The 25,618-nt window shown below is 45.8% G+C and overlaps 1 protein-coding gene across 2 annotated transcripts; it reads right to left on the minus strand.

Annotated features, from left to right (window-relative positions):
• Positions 1 to 2,950: 2,950 nt before the first annotated feature.
• On the minus strand, positions 2,951 to 25,603 carry LOC134730690 (putative speedy protein E21). Of its 2 annotated transcripts, XM_063605830.1 has the most exons (8): positions 16,414 to 25,603; positions 15,255 to 15,473; positions 13,712 to 13,939; positions 12,624 to 12,682; positions 11,316 to 11,401; positions 8,957 to 9,275; positions 8,730 to 8,834; positions 2,951 to 7,876 (listed from the first exon to the last, which is right to left on the minus strand). In XM_063605830.1, exons 1-7 carry the CDS (start codon positions 16,571 to 16,573, stop codon positions 8,775 to 8,777), a joined length of 1,131 nt encoding a protein of 376 aa, XP_063461900.1. In that variant the 5' UTR covers positions 16,574 to 25,603; the 3' UTR covers positions 2,951 to 7,876; positions 8,730 to 8,774. The 2 variants fall into 2 exon arrangements, with proteins under 2 accessions (XP_063461900.1, XP_063461901.1); XM_063605831.1 differs by lacking the exon at positions 2,951 to 7,876 and having other exon boundaries at positions 8,458 to 8,834.
• Positions 25,604 to 25,618: the final 15 nt, after the last annotated feature.

Raw genomic sequence — 25,618 nt, forward strand, 5'->3', positions numbered from 1 at the left:
AACATAGTGAGACTCTGTTTCTATGAAAAATTAAAAAAAAAATTGACTGGGCATGGTGGCATCCACCTGTAGTTCCAGCTACTTGGGAAGCTGAAGTGGGAGATTCACTTGAGCCCAGAAACTTGAGGCTGCAGTGAGCTATGATTGCGCCACTGTATTTCAGACTGGGAGACAGAGTAAGACACTGTCTGGAAAAATATATATAAATATATGTATATTTTTTTTATTTTTAATTTTTATCTTTTTTTGAGATGGAGTCTCACTTTGGCGCCCTGGCTGGAGTGCAGTGGCACGATCTCGATTCACTGCAACCTCCACCTCCCGAGTTTAAGCGATTCACCTGCCTCAGCCTTCTGAATAGCTGGGATTACAGGCGCGCACCACCACACCTGGCTCATTTTTGTATTTTTAGCAGAGACGGGGTTTCACCGTGTGGTCCAGGCTGGCCAGGCTGGTCTCGAATTCCTGACCTCAGGTGATCCGCCCACCTCGGCCTCTCAAAGTGCTGGGATTATAGGCGTGAGCCACCATGCCTGCCTTATGTACTTATATTTTAATGAGACTGTTTCTCTTGGTTTTCTGATAAATGAGTTACTGGAACCCTTATGAATCTGAATGCAAAAGAAACAGCTAAATGTTATGTAATTGTTGTGTTTAAAAACCAGATTATAAAACTATCTGTATTATATGATTACGGTTTTATAAAAACAAAACAACGGCCTAAATGTGTATAGTATAAAGGCTGGAAGAGTCAGCACTTTCATGTTCTCAGCGGTTATCCTTGGATGTGAGATCTCATGCACTTTTTGCTCTCTTCTTTGTGCCTTTCCATTTTGTATGTGTATTTTTTACAATCTAAAAAGTTACTTAAACATATGCAGCTAAAAACTTTTTTTACTCGTAAAGCATTTGGTGCTAATTTTAACTGTTCTGTTTTTAGACAGAGTCTTCTCACTCTGTCGGCCAGGCTGGAGTGCAGTGGTGTGATCTTGGCTCACTGCAACCTCTACCTCCTGGGTTCAAGTGATTCTCCTGCCTCAGTCTCCCAAGTAGCTGGGATTATAGGTATGTGTCACCATGACCAGCTAATTTTTGTATTTTTAGTAGAGATAGGGTTTCACCATGCTGGCCAGGCTGGTCTTGCACCCCTGACCTCAAGTGATCTGCCTGCCTCAGCCTCCCAAAGTGCTGGGATTACAGGCATGAGCCACCACGCGTGGCCTTTTTTTTAAAGCTTTTTTGTAAGTCAGCTAGCAAGAACGCAGGAAGAAATACTCAAATCTCCCTTACCCAGCTGGGGGCTATGTCAGGTTTTATAAGCATAGGGTAATGAGTTGTGATTTGATTGGATCTTGCAATAAAGTAATGCTGGGAGGTGTGATCTGACTGGATCCTGCCATGGGGTGACAGCAAAACTCAATCTGATTGGATCCTGGCTCCTGCCATGGAGTGTCCAGTTCTTAAATCAGTCTCAGCTCTTCAGGCCGAGCTTTTAGTTTCCACTCCGTGGTTGCATGCTTGGTTACCCTGGGCATGCACAGGGTACATGCCCTTCAACCTGTGGGTCCATGGCAATTGAAAAACAACTGACAACCTCATTACATAAAAGTTGAACTGAGCCGGGTGCAGTGACTCACGCCTGTAATCCCAGCACTTTGGGAGGCCAAGGCAGGTGGAGGTCAGGACTTCAAGACCAGCCTGGCCAAAATGGTAAAACCCCGTCTCTACTAAACATATAAATATTAGCCAGGTGTGGTGGTACACCCTTATAATCCCAGCTATCTGGAGGCTGAGGCAGCAGAATCACTTGAACCTAGGAGGTGGAGGTTGCAGTGAGCTGAGTTCATACCATTGCACTCCAGCCTGGGTGACAAGAGTGAAACTCCGTCAAAAAAAAAAAAAAAAAAGTTGAACCAGATTTGGTCTGATGCAGTTACAGATCTACAAACCTCACCCCCACCCTCCTGCCAACACCTTCCACTCCTCATTCTTGAGGGATTAGGGATGGAGGTCATGCTTCTGCTTCGACTTCATGCTGAGCAGGGCACTGAGTCCCCTAAAGTGAAAGGAATGAAACTCTTGGGCTTCTGAGTTCAAATGAGTTCTGGGGTCACCCGGAGTAGCTTGAAAGGCTGGTATTGTTGTAATACAAGCTGAAGGTGGAAGTGTTGGAGCCTGGAGGACAAACAGCTCACCATCCATTTAAATAAATAGGACCAAAAAGTAACAGAACAGTGGCCACGAGGGGCCCCAACAGAGGAAGAAACCAGGTGAGGTGCGGTATAGTGGACTCGACTGCCTTCTAAATCTCAGTTGTTGGCCGGGTGCAGTGGCTCACGCCTGTAATTCCAGCAAAAGAAAAGCCGAGGCAGGGTGATCACGAGGTCAGGAGTTCAAGACCAGCCTGGCAAACATGGTGAAGCCCTGTCTCTACTAAAAATACAAAAATTAGCTAGGCATGGTGGCATGTGCTGTAGTCCCAGCTACTCGGGAGGCTGAGGCAGGAGAATCGCTTGAACCCGGGAGGCGGAGGTTGCAGTGAGCCGAGATTGTGCCACTGCACTCCAGCCTAGGTAACAGAGCAGGACTCCATCTCAGTCAATCAATCAATCAATCAATCTCAGCGGTTGAACTACCCTTGACATGGTTCAGCTCTGTATCCACACCCAAATCTCATGTCAAATTGTAATTCCCAGTGTTGTGGGAGGGAGCTGGTGGGAGGTGATTGGCTCATGGGGGCCGACTTCCCCCTTGCCGTTCTCGTGATATTGAGTGAGCGCTTGTGGGATCTGGTTGTTTAAAAGCGTGCAGCCCTCCCACTTCACTCTCTCTGTCTCTCCTGCTCCAACATGGCCAGACGTGCCTGCTTCCCCTTCGCCTTCTGCCATGATTGTCAGTTTCCTGAGGCCTCCCCAGCCATGCTTCCTGTACAGCCTGCAGAACTGTGAGTCAATTAAACCTCTTTTCTTCATAAATTACCCAGTTTCTCATAGTTCTTTATAGCAGTGTGAAAACAGACTAATGGCCCTTCTGGTTGAAGGAATGCAGCCATTCTGCTTGTTTGACTATGTCCTTTCTATTCATCTGTATTTCCTGGGAGGTGTTTATCCAAGTGCAATAGGAGGTATTGGTGACCGCACAGTCCCCTCAGTCTTCTGCTAGTAAATAGTTGAAGGTTGATCATTGATCTCCTGCGTTTTCAGTCTGGCATGGAAAAGCCCCCGTGCAACTGGTAAAGATATCAATAAGCACCAGGAGGTATCTAAATCCACCAGGAGCCATAGGCATCACGTCGACGTCCATTTACCAGTCTTCCCTGGCAAGATTCTTCTGAATTGTGCTGCCTTGACCAAAAGAGGTATGGGAGGGGCTGGGCGCAGTGGCTTGTGCCTGTAATCCCAACATTTTGGGAAACCAATTCAGGTGGATCATTAGAGGTCAGGGGTTGAAGACCATCCTGGCCAACATGGTGACATCCCATCTCTACTAAAAATACAATAAGTTAGCTGCGTTTGGTGTTGGGTGTCTGTAATCCCAGCTACTCGAGAGGCTGAGGCAGGATAATCGCTTGAACCTGGGAGGAGGAGGTTGCAGTGAGCTGAGATCGTGCCATTGCACTCCAGCGTGGGCAGCAAGAGTGAAACGTCGTCTCAAAAAATAAAACAAAAGTCCGGGCGTGATGGCTCACACCTGTAATCCCAGCACTTTGGGAGGCCAAGACGGGTGGATCACGAGGTCAGGAGTTCAAGACCAGCCTGGCCTAGATGGTGAAACCCTGTCTCTACTAAAAATACAAATATTAGCTGGGCATGGTGGCATGCACCTGTAATCTCAGCTACTCAGAAGTCTGATGCAGGAGAATTGCTAAAACCCAGGAGGGAGAGGTTACATTGAGCCGAGATTGCACCACTGCACTCTAGCCTGGGCGACAGAGCAAGACTCCGTCTCGAAAGAAAGAAAGAGAAAGGAAATTCCCCAGGGAAGTACCTCGGCTTATTTCATAAACAGGTACTGAAGGAAGCAGAGGCATGTGGAGGACTTCCCCAACTCATGCAGCTATTTGGGCCGTGGCACCTGAAATTTATTATTTCAGAGTCACCCCTTTGATGACCTTGGCAGTGAACTGCAGTCATCTGTTTAGGCCTCTCCATGGCCCACGTCAATGCCGGTATTTCTGTTTGTTGCACATTTGATTTCCTTGTTGTTGGCATTTAGAAGGTCCCCTGTTTCCCAGATCACACCATGGGCATGGACCACAGAGATTGCATCTTGTGAGTCTGTAGAAATGGTCAAGGCCTTGTCCTCTCTTAGGTCCAGAGGTCAGGTTAATGCAGATTTTCCCGGCCATCTGTGCTGAAGTCCCTGTGGGGAGGCTCCTGGCTGGTTTCCTGTAGGTAGACAGCTACGCGTCCTGCCCTTCATTGGCTTCTTTTCATGAAGCTCCTGCCATCTACAAAACATGTCTCCCTTCTTGAATCACATCTCTGTTATTGAAACTCTAGAAGTCGACCGGGCATGGTGGCTATGCCTATAATCCCAGCATTTTGGGATTGCAAGGCGGGTGGATCACCTGAGGTCAGGAGTTCAAGACCAGCCTGGCCAACATGGCGAAACCCCGTCTCTAATACAAATACAAAAATTAGCCAAGCATGGTGGCCACTGTACTCCAGCCTGGGAGACAGAGCAAGACTCCGTCTCAAAAAAAAAAAAAAGAGAAAGAAAGTATCATGCTTTTCTGCATTCTGTGAATTGTTTTAGTGAGTTATCGAACTTGAGGGCATGGTGGGAACCTCCAAATTTGCAGCCAGTTGGTGAGAAGTACATGTGGTCTGAGGACACCCAAGCCTGCAGGTGTGTCTAAAGCGAGGGCAGCCTAGTGGGGGCTGGTGGCCTTAACCTGTGGCATTTGAGGTAACATCCGGGAGTTGACATCAGAATTGCATCACATAGGCTGGGTGCGGCGGCTCACGCCTGTAATCCTAGCACTTTGGGAGGCCAAGGCGGGCAGATCACGAGGTCAGGAGATCGAGACCATCCTGGCTAACACAGTGAAACCCCGTCTCTACTGAAAATACAAAAAATTAGCCAGGCATGGTGGCGGGCGCCTGTAGTCCCAGCTACTCGGGAGGCTGAGGCAGGAGAATGGCGTGAACCCAGGAGGCGGAACTTGCATTGAGCCAAGATCACGCCACCGCACTCCAGCCTGGGTGACAGAGCGAGACTCCATCCCCCTTCCCCCCCAGAAAAAAAGATAAAAAACAGAATTGTGTCACACAGGCCAGATGCAGTGGCTCATGCTTATAATCCCAGCAATTTGAAAGGCAAGGTAACAGGATCGCTTGAGCTTGAGTCTGAGGCCGCAGTGAGCTATGACCACACCACTGCACCTCAGTCTGGGTGACAGCGCAAGACCCCAACTCCAAAAAGAAAAGAGAAAAATCACAAAGAATTGCATGGCAGAGTGCCTGTCTTTCACAGCTTTAACTGCTGCAGGAACTTTCTTTTTTTTTTTTTTGAGAGGGGGTGAGGAGACACAATCTCTGCTAGTGATTCTCCTGCCTCAGCCTCCCAAATAGCTGGGATTATAGGCGTGCACCACCACGCCTGCCTAATTTTTGTATTTTTAGTAGAGACAGGGTTTCTCCATGTTGGCCAGGCTGGTCTCAAACTCCTGCTGGGATCATGGACGTGAGCCACCACGCCCGGCCACCTTTAGAGTTTTCTTACCACCTGGTTTTCCTCTCTCAATATCTTTCTCTCATTTCCTGCCTTAAAACTCTAGCTTGGCATCTGGGCGCAGTAGCTCATGCCTGTAATCCCAGCACTTTGGGAGACCGAGGTGGGTGGATCACTTGAAGTCAGGAGTTCGAGACCAGCCTGGCCAACATGGTGAAACCTTGTCTCTACTATTTTTACAAAAGTTAGTCGGATGTACAGACGGGTGTCTGTAGTCCCAGCTACTTGGGAGGCTGAGGCAGGATAATTTGTTTGTACCCAGAGGTGAAAGTTGCAGGGAGCCGAGGTTGTGCCACTGCACTCCAGCCTGGGAGACAGAGCAAGACTCTGTCTCCAAAACAAACAAACAAACAAAAAACCCTGTAGCTTGGGATCAGCCTTCTCTTCTATTGTTTTTCTTTAAAAAATAAAAATTAAAAATAGATGTAGATGCTATGTTGCTGAGGCTGGCCTCAAACTCCTGGCTTCAGGTGATCCTCCCGCCATGACCTGCAAAACTGCAGGGATTGTAGGTGTGAGCACTGCACCCAGCCTTATGGTTTTTTCTACATAAAAAACAGCACAGGATTATCTTCCAGAGCTAATAAATATGTTCAAATAACCACAACCCCATTAAGGAAAAATGTCACTGGGCAGCAAATAATCAATCCAGACCAATATGATCACAATTGCTGTGAAGGTGAGAAAAGTTCATTTTTATTATGTTTCCCCAAGAGACGCACTCTATTGTTCTCTTGAAAACACACAGCTCGTGTCCTCCTTTAGAACACACATCCTCTTTAACATACAAACATGCCAAAACAAGATAAAAAATTACATCTGAATTCTCACATTTCAAACATATATGAAATATCAAATAAAAATTTATTTTTACAAGAATTTAGGGGAACTACCACATAGCTATAAATGTAATATATATGTTAACTAAGTATCATAGATAAAAACCATGCTCCCTTCAGCAGCACGTGTAATAATAGATACAAAGATTGAAAGGTAAAAGATTTAGGATGAAAAGAATCCTCTCTTAAAAAGGAAAACAAAATTATATGTATGTGTATACAACAGTTATAACACCCATCACACAGCTTTATAGAAACAGCATCTATTCAAAAATACCAGTATTTCCAAAATATTTAAAATAATATTGAAAGTAATAATATTTAAATAAATATATTTAATAAATATTTCAATAAATAAAATAATATTTAAATAATTCTATATCCATGTTTTTCAAAATAAACCAATAAAATAGATAGTATATATTAGACGTGTTAGTATATATATCTGAGACATGTTAAAAATCACAACTGAATTCTCACAATTCAGTCACAAACCTAAACAGCAAATAAAAATTTCTATCACCAGAATTATGTTTTTTTCTGGTGGGGAACTACCAATAGCTATAAATAGAAGAGATTATTATGGAAGTATCATAGATAAAAAGAGTGCTCACTTCAGGAGCACATATAATAATACAGAAACAAATTTAAAGATAATAAAATATTTAGGATAAAAAGAATTGTCTCTTAAAAATGAAAAGAAAATTATCTTTATGTATATATAACAACTATAACTCTCATCAAAAAACTACAGGAACAGCATGTTTTCAAAAGTACAACAATTTCCAAACTATTTGAAATAAATCTATGAATAATTCAATGGCCAACATTTCCCAAACAAACCAATAAAATGCAGAGTGTGCATGAAGCTATCTGTTACAATCTGTGGCACTGATATTTCACAAAAGAATTCTGTGCCAATCTGAGCCCCTGCATTGTGCCTTCAAATGCTCCTGGACTGTGGCAATCAAGTCCGTAAGAAAGAGGACCTCCAGGTTCCGCCCCAGGGAGGTTGGAATTCAGCAATATAAAAAGGGTGGTGGTACCGCAGGAAAGGGTGGAACTGGAAACACTCCTGGTTTCTTACTTTTCTCCAAGGACTCCTAGAAGGACCCCACCCCCCTCCCCCCACCCCTGCTCCTAGGAGGACAACGTGATCACTGTATTCAGCTCCATCAAGAATGGTCCAGGTTCTTCTAGATGATGTGCACAAATGGTTCCTCTCCTCCTTCCTGGTGTCTGCCATTAGCATTGGAATAAAGTTCCTGCTGAAAATCCACATCTCCCCTGGGTCCGGTGTTCTGGAAGTGAGAGAGACAATGTCACACTTCAAGGAGGCAGCTCTCTAGACAGGAAGGTTATTCACGTCCCATGTCAAGTCTAGAGTTCAGAGCAATTGAGAAATGCAATTTTATCTGCTGCCTTTCATTCTATACCCTGCTTCTGAACCATCGTGTTCAACTGTGAAACTCACACTTTGGTGACCACGACTCCAAAACTCACTTAATACACCCAAGGTCAGCCCCAGTGATCTGCTTCATAGCAAGGACTTTGGGTGGGTCTGCCCAGGGAGTAGGGCACCCTCAGAGAATGTGGCTTTGGACTTCATCACAGCTGGGGCCTTTTGTGTCACTTAAGATCCAGACTTGTAACCATGCTAGATGTGTTTGTAATGTGACAACATCACGAACCACGAGTCCAGAAGCCTAATCCTTAATCCTACCTCCTCATGATGAAGTCTCATGCTCTGTGCTCAATGTGGTTAGCTGCACAAGAGGTAAACCAAAGCTTCACTGAACCCTCGACCCAAATCGGTAACTCAAGTGCGTCAATCATAATGAACCTCCCCAAACTCAGTATTTATGATTATTTTTGAGGCAGGGTCTCACTCTGTCGCCCAGACTGGAGTGCAGTGGCAGGATCAGGGCTCCGTGCGGCCCCGACCTTCCAGGCTCCAGCGATCCTCCCGCCTCAGCCTCCTGAGTAGTTGGGAGTAGAGATGCGTCCCACATCGCCTGGCTAATTTTTGTATTTTTGTGGAGAGGGGATCTCGCCACGTTGCCCAGGCTTGAAGCCGGATCAAGCAATTGGGTTCTTCGGATGTCCGAAATAGACCCCAATATTCTGCCTTTACCCCGGAGGATGCAGATGTACCTTCTCTCAGGCCGATGACCTCAGGCCTCCACGGTCCCTGGAGCTCTAGGAAAGGCGAGCGCGATCTCGCGCCCACACCCAGTGCTCTGGGTCATAAGCCTGGATCTGGAAAAACAAAGGCCCTTTGAGAAGACGGGGACTCGCCAGGTTACCCCTCTCTCCCCTCATCCATCCTCCAGCCCACCCAATTCCTCCCCACCTCCTCCACCTCCCCAGGCCCCACTCACCTCCTCCAACTCCTCCGGGGAAACCCAAGCCCTGCCGCTCATGGAACAGAAGAAGTGGAACCGACGTTTCTGGAACAGGACTATCTGAGAGCGGTTCTTCCTGGCCCTCGGGTTCATGCAACGGCGTAACTGGAACCGACGCTTACGGAGCAAGGGTATGCGAGAGCGGTTCTTCCTGGCCCTCGGGTTCATGGAACGGCCTAACTGGAACCAACGCTTACGGAGCAAGGGTATGCGAGAGCGGGTCTTCCCATACAGGAAGTGGAAGATGTTTTCTTTGGAGTCCTCATCGTCCTCCTCCATGTCATTGGCCAGGTAGCTGAGGACAGAAATCAGGTTGCTGCTCAGGGGCACCACCAGGAGAGGCCTCCGGCTGAGGTCAGCTTCCCAGAGAGGAAGGTAAGGGACCGTCCCTAGCTCAGGACTGGCACCCACCCTGCAGAGAGCCATGCCTTCCTCAGGAGGGCTCTGCTGGACAGAGACCGATCAAGGGCGTCTCCCACTCCTTCAGGATGGAGACAAAAACCCAACTGGTGGCTGAGAGTGGTGGCTTATGCCTGGAATCCCAGCACATTGGGAGGCCAAAGCAGGAGGATCACTTGAGGCCAGGAGTTTGAGACGGGCCTGGGCAACATAGCAAGACCCTCGTCTCTATTAAAAATAGAAGAAATATGCCAGACGCGGTGGCTCATGCCTGTAATCCCAGCACTTTAGAAGGCTGAAGCAGGTGGATCGCTTGAGACCAGGAGTTGGAGACCAGCCTGGTCAACACGGAGAAACCCCATCTCTACTAAAAATACAAAAATCAGCCTGGTGCGGTGGCACACCCGTTAGGCCTAGCTACTCAGGAGGCTGAAGCATAAGAATTGTGTGAACCCAGGAGGCGGAGGTTGCAGTGAGTTGAGATTGGGCCACTCCATTCCAGCCTGAGAGGCAAAGCAAGACTCTGTCTCAAGAAACAAACAAACAAACAAACAAACTGTCCAGGTGTGGTGGCACAGCCCTGTAGTCGGAGCTAATAAAGAAGCTGAGGTGGGAGGATCGCTTGAGCCCAGGATATGGAGGCTGCGGTGAGCTATGATCTCACCACTGCACTCCAGCTTGGGGGACAGGGCAAGTCTGTCTCAAAAAAATAAAAGCAATTGAATACATTGATATTTTGCCAGGACCCTGCCTTCTACAGGCATCTAGTCTAATGGGACTGGGAGTAATCAAGGCAGATGACCTAATCCCAGTGTCCAGGATGTAACTAGAGAGCTACGGGCATGCAGAAGTTGGAAGATGAGGGAAGGCATCACAGAGGCTGTGGGGTGAACTGACTTCAAGGAATGGGTCCTTCCCTTCAGAGCCACATGTGTGCGGGACACCCAGACAGAAAACACAAACACAAAGTCGAGTGGAGGGCATTTGGAAGGAGCAGTGAAGCCGAGCCAGGAAATACCAAGATGGCGAGCCAGTGTGCTTGTAGAGATTGTAGAGAGGGTAGAATTGACACTGTGGACCCTGGCCTCGATAGAGAAAGGCATCAGCTAAGGAAGTTGTTCAGGTGGGCAGTGAGGTTGTCGTGCTTTGGAAAGATGTTCAGGCTGCACTAGGAAGCCCCCTGGCTTGGGGAGAGACTCCAGGAGACCCCAGCGGGGAGCATTTGACAGTGGATTCGAGTGATGCGAGGGGGACCTGAACTGTGGCCTCTGTCATGGGAACCCAGAGGAGGTCGATGGCGTTTGTGGTTGATGTGGGAAGGAGAGAGAGAGAAGAACCAGAAACGTCTGCTTGCTGGAGGAAGTGGCATGTCCGCTCCTCCACTCCTTTTCTTTTCCCCTTAGGAGCGGTTTATGGTTCCTTTTGTTTTATTCTTTTATTTGTACACTGGCATTGGAGTTTGTTTTTTTGGCTTTTTTTTTTTTTTGAGAAAAAGTCTCACTCTGTCACCCAGGCTGGAGTGCAGTGGCTCGACCTTAGCTTACTGCAACCTCCACCTCCTGGGTTCAAAGGGTTCTCTTGCCTCAGCCTCCCGAGTAGCTGGGATTACAGATGCACTCCACCATGCCCAGCTAATTTTTCTATTTTTAGTAGAGACGGGGTTTGGCCATGTTGGCCAGGCTGGTCTCGAACTGCTGACCTCAGGTGATCCGCCTGCCTCGGCCTCCCAAAGCGCTGGGATTACAGGCATATGCCACTGTGCCCAGCCTGAGTTTCTGTTTAGAAACAACAGTCTATGATAGTATAATCCTCTCTTTTTTGTACACAGAGTAAAGAGGACAAATAGGTGAAAGAATAAATGAAAGGCTGGAATCCCACTTCCCCCGCTGTCCCAGGGCATTGGATATTGACGGATAGGAGGCAGCAAACCACTCACAGAGCCAGGAAGAAATGAATGCGTTGGTATAGCCAGGAGGGGAAGCCGGCCCGGCTGAAATACGCTATGACCATAGCCAGGAGATACTGATGGAGAGAAAGGAACACAGAGAGGGGGAGGTCACATCTTGGAAGAGGAAGATTGTGGAGAGGGGGAATGAGGGTCTGGGGAGGGGCTGCCCATCAGAGAAGGGACCTCAGTGTTGGGGTGACTGTACTCATTTGGAAATTGCGGGATGGAGGGGTATTCGAAGGTCGGATGCAAACCCAAGAAGCCAGAGGAAGGGTTTTGGGTGATGCTCCCAGGATGGTGGGCTCCGATGGTATCTTTGGTGGGGGTGTGTCTAGGTCGGCTGGTGTCAGGAGGGTCATTTGTGTGCCAGGCAGAGAACTGTCCCAAAGAGCTGAGAGTAGAGGGGCCAGGAGCTTCAGGGCTGTGGCCAGACTGTGGCCCAGAGCTCAGATCCCAAAGGACCCATAGGAGAGGCAGGGGCCACTCATTCACTCTGCAAGAGACCAGCAGAATCCTGAGGGAGATGCTGACAAGTCATAAAAAGACCAAGAATAGCCAGGAGTGGCGGCTCAAGCCTGTGATCCCAGTACTTTGAGAGGTGGAGACAGGAGGATCATGTGAGCCCAACAGTTGGAGAACAACCTGGGCAACATAGTGAGACCCTGTTTCTACAAACATTTCAAAAATTAGTTGAGCATGGTGGCATGTGCCTACTCCGAGCTCCTCAGGAGGCTGAGGAAAGAAGATTGCTTGAGCCCAGGAATTAGAGGCTGCAATGAGCTATGATCATGCCACTGCACTCCATCCTGGGGAGCAGAGCTAGACTCTGTCTCACAAAAAAAAAATTTGTGGGTGCCAAGACTCAAGACTGTGGGAGCTGGTCGGGCACAGTGGCTGACGTCTATAATCTCAGCACTTTGGGAGGCCAAGGCGGGTGGATCGCCTGAGGTCAGGTGTTCAGGACCAACCTGGCCAACATGGCAAAACCCCGTTTCTACTAAAAACACAAAAATTAGCCAGGCGTGGTGGTTCATGTCTGTAATCCCAGCTGCTTGGAGGCTGAGGCAGGAGAATCGCTTGAACCCGGGAGGCATCGGCTGCAGTGAGTCAAGATCGAGACACTGCCCTCCAGCCTGGGCAACAGAGCAAGACTCTGTCTCACAAAAAAAAAAAAAAAAAAAAAGACTGTAGGAGCATCTGGTGGGAGGTGGTGGAGGGAGAACTGTGGGTTTGGAAGCTGCGCCGTCCCCCAGCCATGCGTTGGAACAGGAACAGTTACATGGAGAACAACCTTACCTTGTCCGACACCCTCAGATCTTTGTCCCAGGCCAGGAATCTTTTAATGACAGGATCCTCTGTGATTAGAGAGCAGATGTCAGTGTGAGAAGCAGGACAGGGTTTCCGTGGGAGCAGCAGGGCAGCGAGGAGAAGTGTGCCTCCCGGGGGGAAGTCTCAGGATTGTGGCCGCGGGTGAGGTGGATGGGAGAGGGGAGAATGACTTTCACTGGGCAAGGGAGAGAGGCTCCTGCTCTGAGACTCCCCTGAGAAGAGGCCAAAGGAGGCCCTGGGTGTGAGAATCTACAGGATGTAGAGCTGGGAATCAGCCAGGACCCCCTCCAGCAGACACGGAGGGACCACTGCAGAGTCATAAAGGAATTCCCATCATTTCCTCATGAGACAGTCACATCAGGGTGTGACCATGGCCTTGGTATCCCCCACTATGGATGGAGACACTTAGGTTTAGAAAAGTCAGTAAGAGACATTAAATTTCAGAGGGCACAGCTGAAACCACTTTCTTTGTTTATTGATTTTGTTTTTCTTGGATTTTTATTTTTATTTATGTATTAATTTATTTTGAGACAGAGTCTTGCTCTGTGGGCCAGGCTGGAATGCAGTGGCCTGATCTTGGCTCGCTGCAACCTCTGCCTCCCGGGTTTAAGCGATTCTCCTGTCTCAGCCTCCCGAGTAGCTGGGATTACATGCATGAGCTACTGTGCCCAGCCTTGGTTTTTCTTTTGAGACAGGGTTTTGCTCTGTCACCCAGGCTGGAGTGCAGTGGTGTAGTCATAGCTCACTGCAGCCTCAAAGTCCTGAGTTCAAGCAATCATCTTGCCTCAGCCTCCCAACGTGCTGGGATCTCAGGCGGGAGCCACCGCGCCTGGCCCGAAACCAAGCTTTCTTATCCCAAGCGCTGACCTTTATCAAGTTGACCTAATCCTTTATCATCTCCTAAGTGTCCCTCATGAGTGATCACTTCACATTCCTCCCACATGGAGAGCTCACCCACTGGGGCATATTTTTCCCATTGGAAAAGTGTGGTTATTGGAAGTTTCCTGTTTTTGGAAAGAACAGGATTGGAGGTGCTCTCTGGGGTGTCTTCCTACCAAGCAGCCTGTTGAAGGCCTCGTGGTGCTCAGGGAGCACGAGCGACACTCGCCGTCGCTTCAGCTTCATCTTGAGGCCACACAGCATCTCCGCCACCCAGATCTCCTCAGGCTCAGGGGCGAGCACCTTCCGTAGCTCCTCCTCCGACTCCTCAGATTCGTCCCACCACTCCATCTTCCTTTTCCAGCAAAAGGACCTATGCGGGGGGCTGGGATCTACCCCAGGGGCTGAGTAAAGAAACCAGGCCACGGTGTAATGCTTCTGCAGTTGATCACACTAGAGCCCGACCCAAAACCCCAAACCACTCTCCATCCTCCCCAGCCTCGCAGACTGCTGGCTTCTCCAAGCCATCTTTCCTTCTGTCTGTCTCCTCTGCTGAGCTCCATGTGCCGCTCCTTCTCCTCCCCATTCTCCCGTTTCTCTGTCCTCAGAACACTTCCTCATATCCTTCCCTGGTCCCTGGCTCTCTGAGTCCCTTTTTTTTTTTTTTTTTTTTGTTGTTGTTGTTGTTGTTGTTGAGAAACAGTCTTCCTTTGTGGCGTAGGCTGGAGTGTAGTGGTGCGATCTTGGCTCACTGCAACCTCTGCCTCCTGGGTTCCAGTGATTCTCCTGCCTAAGCCTCCCAAGTAGCTGGGATTACAGGTGCCCACCAGAACGCCCAGCTCATTTTTGTGCTTCTAGAAGAGACAGGGTTTCACCATGTTGGCCAGGCTGGTCTCCAGCTCCTGGCCTCAAGTGATCTGCCTGCCTGGCCTCCCAAAGTGCTGGGATTACAGGTGTGAGCCACTGCACCCTGCCTCAGTACCTCCATTCTTCCCACACACCCTCCTCACATGCTCCTTCCTGACTTCTGGGCCCTTCCTTCCTTCTTTTTTTTTTTTTTTTTTGAGACAGCGTCTTACTCTCTCACCCAGAATGGAATGCAGTGGCGCTAACTTGGCTCAAAGCAACCTCTTCCACCTGGGTTCAAGCGATTATCCTGTCTCAGCCTCCTGAGTAGCTGGGATAACAGGCATGCCTGGCTAATTTTTGTATTGTTAGTATAAATGAGGTTTCGCTATATTGGTCTGGTTGGTCTCGAACAACTGACCTCAAGTGATCCACCCATCTCAGCCTCCCAAAGTAGTGGGATTACAGGCATGAGCTACCACACGCGGCCTTCGTTTTTCTTTTGACACAGGGTTTTGCTCTGTCACCCAGGCTGGAGTGCAGTGGTGCAGTCATAGCTCACTGCAGCCTCAAAGTCCTGAGTTCAAGCAATCCTCTTGCCTCAGCCTCCCAACGTGCTAGGATCTCAGGCGTGAGCCACTGCACCTGGCCCGAAACCAAGCTTTCTCATCCCAAGCGCCAAACTTTATCAAGTCTAGCCTAGTCCTCTATCGTCTCCTAAGTGTCCCTCATGAGTGATCACTTCTGAGTCCTCCTGCGTGGAGAGCTCACCCACTGGGGGCGTATCTTTCCCATTGGAAAAGTGTGGTTATTGGAAGTTTCCTCTTTTTAGAAAGAACAGGATTGGAGGTGCTCTCTGGGGTGTCCTCCTACCAAGCTGACTGTTGAAGTCCTTGTGGTGCTCAGGGAGGAAGGGTGACACTTGCTGTTGCTTCAGCTTCATCGTGAGCCCACACATCGTCTCCACTACCCAGGTCTCCTCAGGCTCAGGGGCGAGCTCCTTCTCCGGCTCCTCCGCAGATTCATCTGACCACTCCCTCTTCCTTTTCCAGCCAAGGGACCTACATGGGGGGCTGGGATCTACCCCAGGGGCTGAGTAAAGAAACCAGGCCACCGTGTAATGCTTCTGCATCTGATCACCTTAGACCCCGACCCAAAACCCCAAACCACTCTCCATCCTCCCCAGACTTGCAGACTGCTTTCTTCTCTAAGCCATCTTTCTGAGTTTCTCCTCTGCTCAACCCCATGTGCCGCTCCTTCCCCTCCCCATTCTTCTCTCTCTCTGTCCTCCGAACACTGCTTCATGTCCTTCCCTGGTCCCTGGCTCTCTGAGTCCCTCCTTTTTTGTTTTGTTTTGTTTTGACACAGAATCTTGCTTTGTCACCCAGGCTGGCGTGTAGTGGTGCAATCTCAGCTCACCGCAACATCCATCTCCTGGATTCCATTTATTCTTCTGCCTCAGCCTCTCAGGTAGCTGGGATTACAGGTGCCTGCCATAATGCCCAGCTCAATTTTGTACTTTTAGTAGAGACAGGGTTTCACCATGTTGGCCAGGCTGGTCTCAAACTCCTGGCCTCAAGTGATCCGCCTGCCTTGGCCTCCCAAAGTTCTGGGATTACAGGTGTGAGCCACCGCACCCAGCCTGAATTTCTCCATTCTTCCCACACAGCCTCCTCAGGTTCTCCTTCCTGACCGCTGACCCTTCTTTTCTTTTCTTTTTTCTGGAGTGCAGTAGTGTGATCTCAGCTCACTGCAACCTCTTCCTCCCAGTCTCAAGTGATTCTCCTGTCTCAGCCTCCTGAGTAGCTGGGATTACAGGTGTGCACCACTACCACTTGGCTAATTTTTATACTTTTAGTAGAGATGAGGTTTCACCATATTGGCCAGGCTGGCCTTCAACTCCTGACCTCAGGTGATCCACCCACCTTGGCCTCCCAAAGTGCTGGGGTTACAGGCATGAGCCACCGCACCCGGCCCCCTTCCTTCATCTTAGTCAATCCTATCCCACCTCTTCTTCCACCAGTCCCCTCACCTGATGGTCCCAACGCTTCATCATCCACCACCTCCTGGAGGGGGTACCCCGAGGTGCTCTGCTGGGGACTCTGCTCATTCTGGGGGTGCGGTTGATGGCTGGTCATGATCTTTGCCGTAATCTGTCCCCTCTTACGGAACCTAGTCTCCGTTCTGTCCATGGCCTTCTTCTGGACACTGCTCGGATCCAGAAGAGTATGTTATCAATTCTCAAGCCTAGGAGAAGTCAGGAGTGGAGAACAGCTCTGAGAAGATACTGTTGTCCAACTGATCTCCAGGCACCACGGAGTCCGGTCCCTCCAATCAGGAAGGTCGGAATCTCTGATGTCATGGCTCATGCCAACCTGGCAACCAGTTTGAAAAAAAACACTTGTAACTGCCATTCTGATCTCTTGTCCTGGAGATCCTGGGTGAATGGTATCTCCTGCCACTGTCCCAACCTCAGACCATTGTCCAAAAGCATCTTCAGGGACTCCACATCCCTCTGTTCCCTGTCCCAGCAGAGGCTTTGTCCTCTCCACTCAAAGCCTGAAGCATGTTGGGGTCTCTTCGTCTCTGTACATGCCCATTTCAGAGTCCAGTCTGGTGGGAGAGGGAACAGAGTGGGAAAGAAAACTAGGGTAAGCAGAAACGATGAAACCTTATAAGAGTGAGATTATCATGTACAAGAGTGAGATTATCATGTACAAGAGTGAGATTATCATGTACAAGAGTGAGATTATCATGTACAAGAGTGAGATTATCATGTACAAGAGATCCCAGGAATACTGACTTGATGAAAAAGTCACATGAGAGCACTCAGTTTGGCAGAGCTTTTCTGCCGAATGTTTACTCACATTCACTGTCCGAGATTCTGTACTGGGGGTACACACGTCCTCTGCCCTAAGGCAATTTTGAGTCCAAGAGACATTTTGAGGCCTAAAAATCATAGGAAACTGCCCCTGAGCTCACACATATTTCCAATGGTGTCCCCAATTTCAGGGAATCCATGGATTACCTAAGCCAGACCCTCCAGTTCGGCTAAGAAACTCTAGTCTGTATATCAAGTTTTGTATCATATGTATTGCTCTGAACTCAGAAATTTCCCTTCCATTTATGGATTCTATGAATAAAATATCACATGTACAAAAAGACTAAGTCAAAAATTTCAGCTGTGCACAGTGGCTCATGCTTGTAATCCCAGCACTTTGGGTGGCCAAGGGAGGAAGATTGCCTGAGGCCAGCAGTTCAAGACCAGTATAGGCAACATAGCAAGAGCCCATCTCTAAAAAAACCAAACCAAACCAAATTACCCAGGTGTGGTGGCTGGCACCTGTGTTCCAACTACTTGGGAGACTCATGTGACAGGAAGATCACTTGAGCCCAGGAGTTAGAAGCTGCAGTGAGCCATGATCTTGCCCCTGCACTCCAGTCTGGGCAACACAGCAAGATATTGTGTCAAAAAAAATTTTTTTAATAAAAAATAAAAGAGTTACATGACATTCAGAGACCATCCAAAAAACCTGTGGGTTCCCGGCTGGGCTCAGTGGCTCACGCCTGTAATCCCAGCACTTTGGGAGGCCAAAGTGGGTGGATCACTTGAGGTCAGGAGTTTGAGACCAGCCTGGACAACATGGTGAAACCCCATCTCTACTAAAAATACAAAAAATTAGCCAGGCATGGTGGTGGATGCCTGTAATCGCAGCTACTCAGGAGAGGGCGCTGGAGAATCACTTGAACTCATAGTGCGCAGGTTGCAGGGAGCCAAGATTGCACCATTGTGCTCCAGCCTGGGCAACAAGAGCAAAACTCCATCTCAAAAAAAATAAAGAACCCGCGAGTGAGTTCCCACACGTTTTCCTAATGGGCTGCTGTTTTCCTAGGAGTCTCGCGCTCATAGAAAAGGCACAAACTGAAAGAGGAAGCAGATCCCATTGCTGTGGAAGTCCCATTGTTAGGAAGCTCTGCTTTTCTGGAGTTCAAATTCGCATTCATGACGCTTTAAACCGTCAGAGCTGGGTGGGTCCTCCTACAACAAAATAGTTTGCTCTCTCTCTCCTAGTTAACAGGCTTTCAAATATTAGAAGATCAATGTTCTGACCCCATTAAAATTTCTCTTTTGTGGAATGAAAAGCTCTGATTTAACTCATCTTCAAGCCTGGTTTGCATATTTCTCTCTCTTCCGGCCACCTTGTCTAGACACACTACAGTGAGGCCGTGCCCATCGTAAATGTTATTGATACATTGTCAAAAAATTGGCAAACCAGGTGCGGTGGCTCATGCCTGTAATCCTACCACTTTAAGAAGCAGAGGCAGACAGATCACCAGAGGTCAGAAGTTCGAGACCAGCCTGTCCAACATGTTTAAATCCGTCTCTACTAAAAATACAGAAAAAATGAGCTGGGCGTGGGGGTGTACATCTGTAATCCCAGCTACTTGGGAGGCTGAGGCAGGAGAATCGCTTGAACCTGGAAGGCGGAGGTTGCAGTGAGCCGAGATTGCATCACTGCAGTCCAGCCTGGGTGACAGAGCGAGACACCATCGCAAAAAAAAAAAAAAAAAAAAGGCTAAAATACTTTTCTTTTCTTTTCTTGGAGACAGAGTCTCACTCTGTCGCCCAGGCTGGCACGTTTATGGCTCACTGCAGCCTCAAACTCCTGTGCTCAAGTGATCCTCCCACTTCAGCCTCCCAAGTAGCTGGGAGTATAGTCATATGCCACAATGCCCAGCGGATTTTTTAATTTTTAGTAGAGACAGGTTTCTCTATGTTGCCCAGGCTGGTCTTGAACTGGGCTCAAGTGATCCTCTTCTTTAACCTCCCAGTGTTGGGATTATAGGCATGAGCCACCACGGCTGGCCTAGAATACTTTTCTAAAGATAAATTTCTATTCTCTATTTGTTTATGTAATTCATGCAGGAAAGACAGTTTCTAAAATATTGAGTAGGCTTTTAAGCAGGAGGGTATTTTGTTTTGTTACCATCATGAGCTCATGGGTTTAAACAGATAGTAAATATTTCAGTACATAGAAGTTGTGATTCTTTTTGAAAATTAAGTGGTTCCATCTTTGGCCAGACAGAATCCCTTTAAGTTGGTTTCTGAGTCGTTTTGAAATATATTTGATATATATGATAGGAAATATATACATATATGTTTTTAATAGCAAATATATACATATATATTTGATAGCATTATTTTCTATTTAGCATTTTATTTTGAAATCATTTCAGATTTTCAGAAAAATTGCAAGGATTTTACAAAGAAATCCCAGATACTTCCTTTTGTTCAGATACTTCATTCTTAACATTTTCCCACATTAATCATTTATATGCCTATATACGTATGTGTATATATATATTTATATATATATATATATTCTGAACTATTTGAGAGTGGGTATAATGTGTCATGCCTCTTTACCCTATAAAGTTTTAGATTATAGCTCATAAAATCAAGAATATTCTATTAAATATCCATAGCACAGTAATTGAATTCAGGAAATTTATCATTGATTTAATACTTTTATCTAAACTATAGTTCATTTTCCAGTTTTGCCAATTTCCCAATAATTTCCTTTATAGCAATTTTTAATTTTTGGTAGAAGATTCAGTCTAGGACTGTTAATTGCCTTTAGTTTTCATGCTTTTTAAGTCTGTTTAATACGGATTTGTTCCTCAGTGCCATTATAACATTTGAAGAATACAGGCCAGTGATTTTATAGAAGTCTTTAAATTTAGGTTTCCCTGATCTTTCTTCATGATTAGATTTAGACTGTGAATTTTTGTCTGGAATGCTACATGGAACCTCTTAAATTTATGGCTCAGAACAGGATCTGTCTTGGGAAAATCCTGTGCATGCCTGAGAAGATGGCTTGTTCTGCTCTGGTTGGGTGGAGTGTTTGATAAGTGTTAATGAGATCAAGTTGGTTGGTTGTGTTGTTCAGGTGTACTATATCCTTGTGGATTGTGTGCCCACTTGTATCAATTGTGGGGGAGAGGGGATTGAAATCTGCTGCAGTTGTGGTTCTGTTTCTCTTTGCAATTTTACCACTTTTTGTTTTATGTGTTATGTTAGATACATAAATGTTCAAGGTTATTACGTCCTGTTGATTAATTAACCACTTTGTAAAATGGCCTTCCTTATCCCTGCTAATATTCCAGGCTGTGAAATGTACTTTGTTATTTATGTAGCATTCTTTTGAGTAATACATGCATGGTATATCTTATTCCATCCTTTTACTTTTAACCTATTTGCATCTTTATATCTAAAGTATTATTTCTTACAGGCAGCAAAATTTGGATCTTGCTTGTTTTCATCAGTCTATTTCTGTCTCATAATTGGGGATGTATAAACCATTTACATGTAATGTGATTATTGATAAAACGAGTTAGGTTATAGTCCGTTGTCTTTGCTTTCTTTTAGTCTCATCTTCTTTGTTTCTTTTTAAAATGTCTCTGTTTGTCTTCCTTCCTTTTGATTAGTTGAGAATTTTTTATGATTCTACTTTATATCTTTTGTTGGCTTTTTAGCTATCACACTGTTTTGTTATTTTAGTGAGTTAGAATTTATAGTATGCAAGTTTAATTGTCATAGTTTATTCTTAAGTAATATCCATTTTTCTTAGAATAAGAGAAACTTACAATAGGACACTTCCATTTCTCTCCTCTTGGTCTTTACACCGTTGTTCATTTTATTTTTACAGGTGGTATCAGTGCCACACACCATCTACTACGTTGTTGTTAATTAAACTGTATTTATTTATTTATTTATTTATTTATTTATTTATTTATTTTGAGACAGGGTCTCACTCTGTCCCCCAGGCTGGAGTGCAGGGGTGCTATCTTGGCCCACTGCAACCTCTGTCTCCCGGGTTCAAGTGATTCTCCTGCCTCAGCCTCCTGGGTAGCTGGGATTACAGACACCCACCATCACACCCGGCTAATTTTTGTATTTTTAGTAGAGACGAGGTTTTGCCATGTTGGCCAGGCTGGTCTCGAACTCCTGACCTCAGGTCACCCATCTGCCTCAGCCACCCAAAGTGCTGGGATTACAAGTGTGAGCCACCACACTTGGCCCAGGTATCTTTTAAAGAGATTTAAGTAATGAGAGAAAATACACAGTTACCATTTCTGGTACTCTTCATTCCTTTGTGTAAATCTAAATTTTTATTTGCTGTCATTTTACTTCTGCCTGAAGGACTTTCTTTAACATTTCTTCTAGTTGATGATGAATTATTATATGTCTGCAAATGTCTTCATTGTGTGTTTGCTTTTAAAGTTGTTTTTGCTGGATTTTTCTCCACAGTGCTTTAAATATGTTTCTCTGTTGTCTTCCTGCTTACATTTTTTTCTAAGAGAAATCTGATCTCATACTCATGTTTGTTCCCCTATATATAACATGTCTTTTTTTCTTCCCCCCTTATTGTTTTAAACTTTTTATCACTAGTTTTGGACAATTTGATTGCAATATGTCATGGTATCTTTTTTTCATGTTTCTGTTTTGGGGATCATTGAACTTCTTGGATCTTGGGTTTGTAGTGTCATCACTTGGGGAACATTTTTATCATTATCTCTTCATGTACCCGCCACCTCCCCTCCATTGATTCTTGTTGCCTGTATATTAGGCCACTTGAAATTTTCCCACAGCACACTGTTGCTCTTTATTTGCTTTTAATTCTTTTTTCTCTGTTTCATTTTATGTAACTTCTGTTGCTGTCTTTATATTCACTAATCTCTTTTTTCCACGATGCTGTTCATCTTTTCCAGTATAATTTTCATCTCAGATATTGTACTATCTGTAGAAGGTTAGCGTGGGTCTTTTTTACATCTTGCCTGTCTTGATTTTTTTGAACATTTGGAATAGAACGATGAACTCTCTCAGTGCTCTGTGCCGGTTGTGAACTCTGTGTCAATTCTGGGCCAGTTTTGATGGACTGATTCTTTTCTTCCTTATGGGTTGTAATTTCCTGCCCATTTTCCCATCCCACAACTCTTTCTCGTCACATCTGCCTCGGTTCTTCTTCCCTGCTCCATGGCCTGGAAACGCTCAAGGCAGAAGTTGATAGGTTCACCTTGTTTATTTCCCATCACTCATAGATAACTCTACTGCCTGATAATCAGTGCCTTGAAAACCACTGCTTCAGCCCAGGCGTGGTGGCTCATACCTGTAATCACAGCAACAACAACAACAAGGCTAAGGCGGGCGGATCACGAGGTCAGGAGTTCAAGACCAGCCTCGCCAACATGGTGAAACCCCATCTCTACTAAAAATATAAAAATTAGCCGGGCATGCTGGTGCACGCCTGTAATCCCAGCTACTGGGGAGGCTGAGGCAGAAGAATTGCTGGAACCCGGGAGACAGAGGTTGCAATGAGCCAAGATTGTGCCATTGCACCCCAGCCTGGAAGACAAGAGCGAGACTTCATCTCAAAAAACAAAAAACAAAAACAAAAACAAAAAAACAAATCATTGCTTCATATATGTTCTTGTTTTATTTTTCTTTCTGTTTTTGATTTTGTTGTTCTTTGGTGTGTGCTGTTTCAGGTTGGAGGGTATATCCAGTACTTGTTAATTTATCACACCTGAGGGCAGAGGTCCTCATGTCTCTGTCTATATGTTTTTTCTAATATATATATATTTTTCTTTGTAGAGACAGGGTCTTGCTATGTTGCCAAGGCTGGTCTCAAGCTCCTGGCCTCAAGCAATCCTTCTGCCTCAGCTTTCCAGAGTGCTGGGATTACAGGCATGAGCCACCACACCTGGCCTGGATCCAGTTTTATCCATGTCCAAATTTTTTTTTCCCTGAGCTGTTTTTGATTTTCTTCCACCTCATATGAACTGTAGTGTCAGCTTATCTAGTTCCAGGAAAAAGCTTTTTGGTATTTTTATTGGGATTGCATATTTATAAAGTAATTTAGGGAAACTGGTATCTCTGTATTATTAAGTTGACCTTAATACTACAACTAATTTTGTTGTTGTTTTTGGATTTTTAGTAGAGATGGGGTTTCACCATGTTGACCAGGCTGGTCTTGAACTCCTGACCTCAGGTGATCTGCCCACCTCGGCCTTCCAAAGTGTTGGGATTACAGGCGTGAGCCACCGTGCCCAAGCACTTTTACTTTTTCTTAGTTATATTCCTCTAATTGTTTTCTCTTCTCTAATTGTAGATAATGAGCATTTTATTAATACCTTGTTCTTGATCTTAGTGGGAAGATACGTAGTTTTTCCCTGTTAAGTAAAATCCTGACTTTCGGACCGAGAAGACTGAGGCATAAGAGTATGTGTGTGTGTGTGTGTGTGTGTGTGTGTGTATACACGCAAACTGTATATATGTGCTTGTGTGTAATTGAAATACATATGTCACATATCATATGTACTATGGCATATTAGGGTGTAATATTTATATTTGTGTATATAATATTGATGTTAATGAAGTATCCATCAGTTTCTATTTTCTTTAGTTTGTTTTTTTAAATCAGCTTTTTCTGTCAAGCTTTTTCAAGTATCTTCATGGATACAAGATTTTTCTTCTTTGCTGTGTTATAGTGGCTTATCATATTAATAGATTTCCAAATATTAAAGTAGTCTATATTATTGGAATAAGTCCTATTTGTCTGTTGTATATTATGTTTTTAATCTGGTACTGGATTTTGTTTGGTTATGTTTCATTTTGGGTATTTGTATTGATGTAAGTGGCATTGACATGTAATTTTATGTTATTTATTAGTCGATCAGTCTTCTAACCCCTACCACCGCCTTGCCTTCTGGACTAACTTAACCCAGAAAGTTATTACTCTCTCTCGGTGATTTTATCAGCTCCTGTGGCCTGCCTGTGGATAAGCTTGGATGTTCTGCTTTAGTTTCTCAGCCCACCAGCCTAGCGGCTCTGCCTCTGCTATCTCTTGGGATCTACATGGTCCTAGCTGTATCACTGGGTTTGAACCCCTTGTTGACATGTTCTTTATACATAACAGGATAATGCAACATGCTTACTGGGCACTTCCTTTTTCTAAACTGCAAGTTTGGGCGGGGTATGCTGGCTCAAGCCTGTAATCCCAATACTTTGGGAGGCCAAGGCAGGTGGATTGCTGGAGCCCAGGAGCTTTGCATTTTTCTGTTTTTTTTTTTTCTTGAGACAAGATCTCGCTCTGTTGCCTAGGCTGGAGTGCAGTGTTGCATTCACAGCTCACTGTAGCCTTGACCTCCCAGGCTCAAGCCATCCTCCTGCCTTAGCCTCCCAAGTAGCTGGAACTACAGGCATGTGCCATGATGCCCAGCCAATTTTTAAAAAAAATTTTATTTTTAGCAGAGATAAGGTTCTTACTATGTTGCCCAACCTGGTCTCGAACTCCTGAGCTCAAACGATCTTCCCATCTCGGCCTCCCAAAGTGCTAGGATTATAGGCATGAGCCACCATGCCCAGCCCCAACCTCTTAAAAATTGAAGCTGCTTCATGTTTGCCATTGGTACTTTTACACCTCATCATGTTCTTCTTCCCCTTCATCCCATAGAATACACAATTCATCTTTAAGGACTTCAAGTTAACTGAGTCTGTGAAGCCTAATCTGATGGCATAAAGTTAAAATAATTTGATCCTCTTTTGTTAAATCATTCTGCACCTTGTCTGCATTACTCTAAAAGCAGCTTTGGGCATTCATTCATTTAACGAATATTTATTGCTGTGAGATTGAGATGTTTGAGATAAAACTCAGCCATGCAGATAGCCAGAGGCCACTGGCTATGAGAATAAAAAAGACAAAAGAACAAGGAGCTGAAACTAGGTGAGAGCCCCAGAGCAGTGAGTTAGGAAGAAGAAGACCAGGAACTGAGTGGTGGGCACTCCAACATGAAGAGGTCCCGGAGAAGGGGAGGGCCTGGCAGCGAAGAAGACTAAAAGAAGTGACAAGGAGTAAAATGCTTGTGTTTGTTTACATGTTTATCTCCTTATTAGGTTGTCTGCTTTCTGAGAGCAGGCATGGTGTTTCACTCATCTCATATCCCCAAAACTCAGTTCAGTTGCAAAATAGGAGTTCAGTTGTGTTTTGGGTTTTTATTTTTGTGGGGTAATATATATTTTATATATATATATCCCCAAAGGATATATGTTTCCTGTATGATTTCCAATATGATTTCCCTTCCATAATCTGTAACATAAAATAAGGTATACAATGTTCATGGTTAACTTTACGAGTGAACTTTGTAAAATGATAACCCCCTATCCCTTTTCCATA

This window comes from Pan paniscus, chromosome 6 (assembly GCF_029289425.2).
Source record: "Pan paniscus chromosome 6, NHGRI_mPanPan1-v2.0_pri, whole genome shotgun sequence".
NCBI lineage: Eukaryota > Metazoa > Chordata > Mammalia > Primates > Hominidae > Pan > Pan paniscus.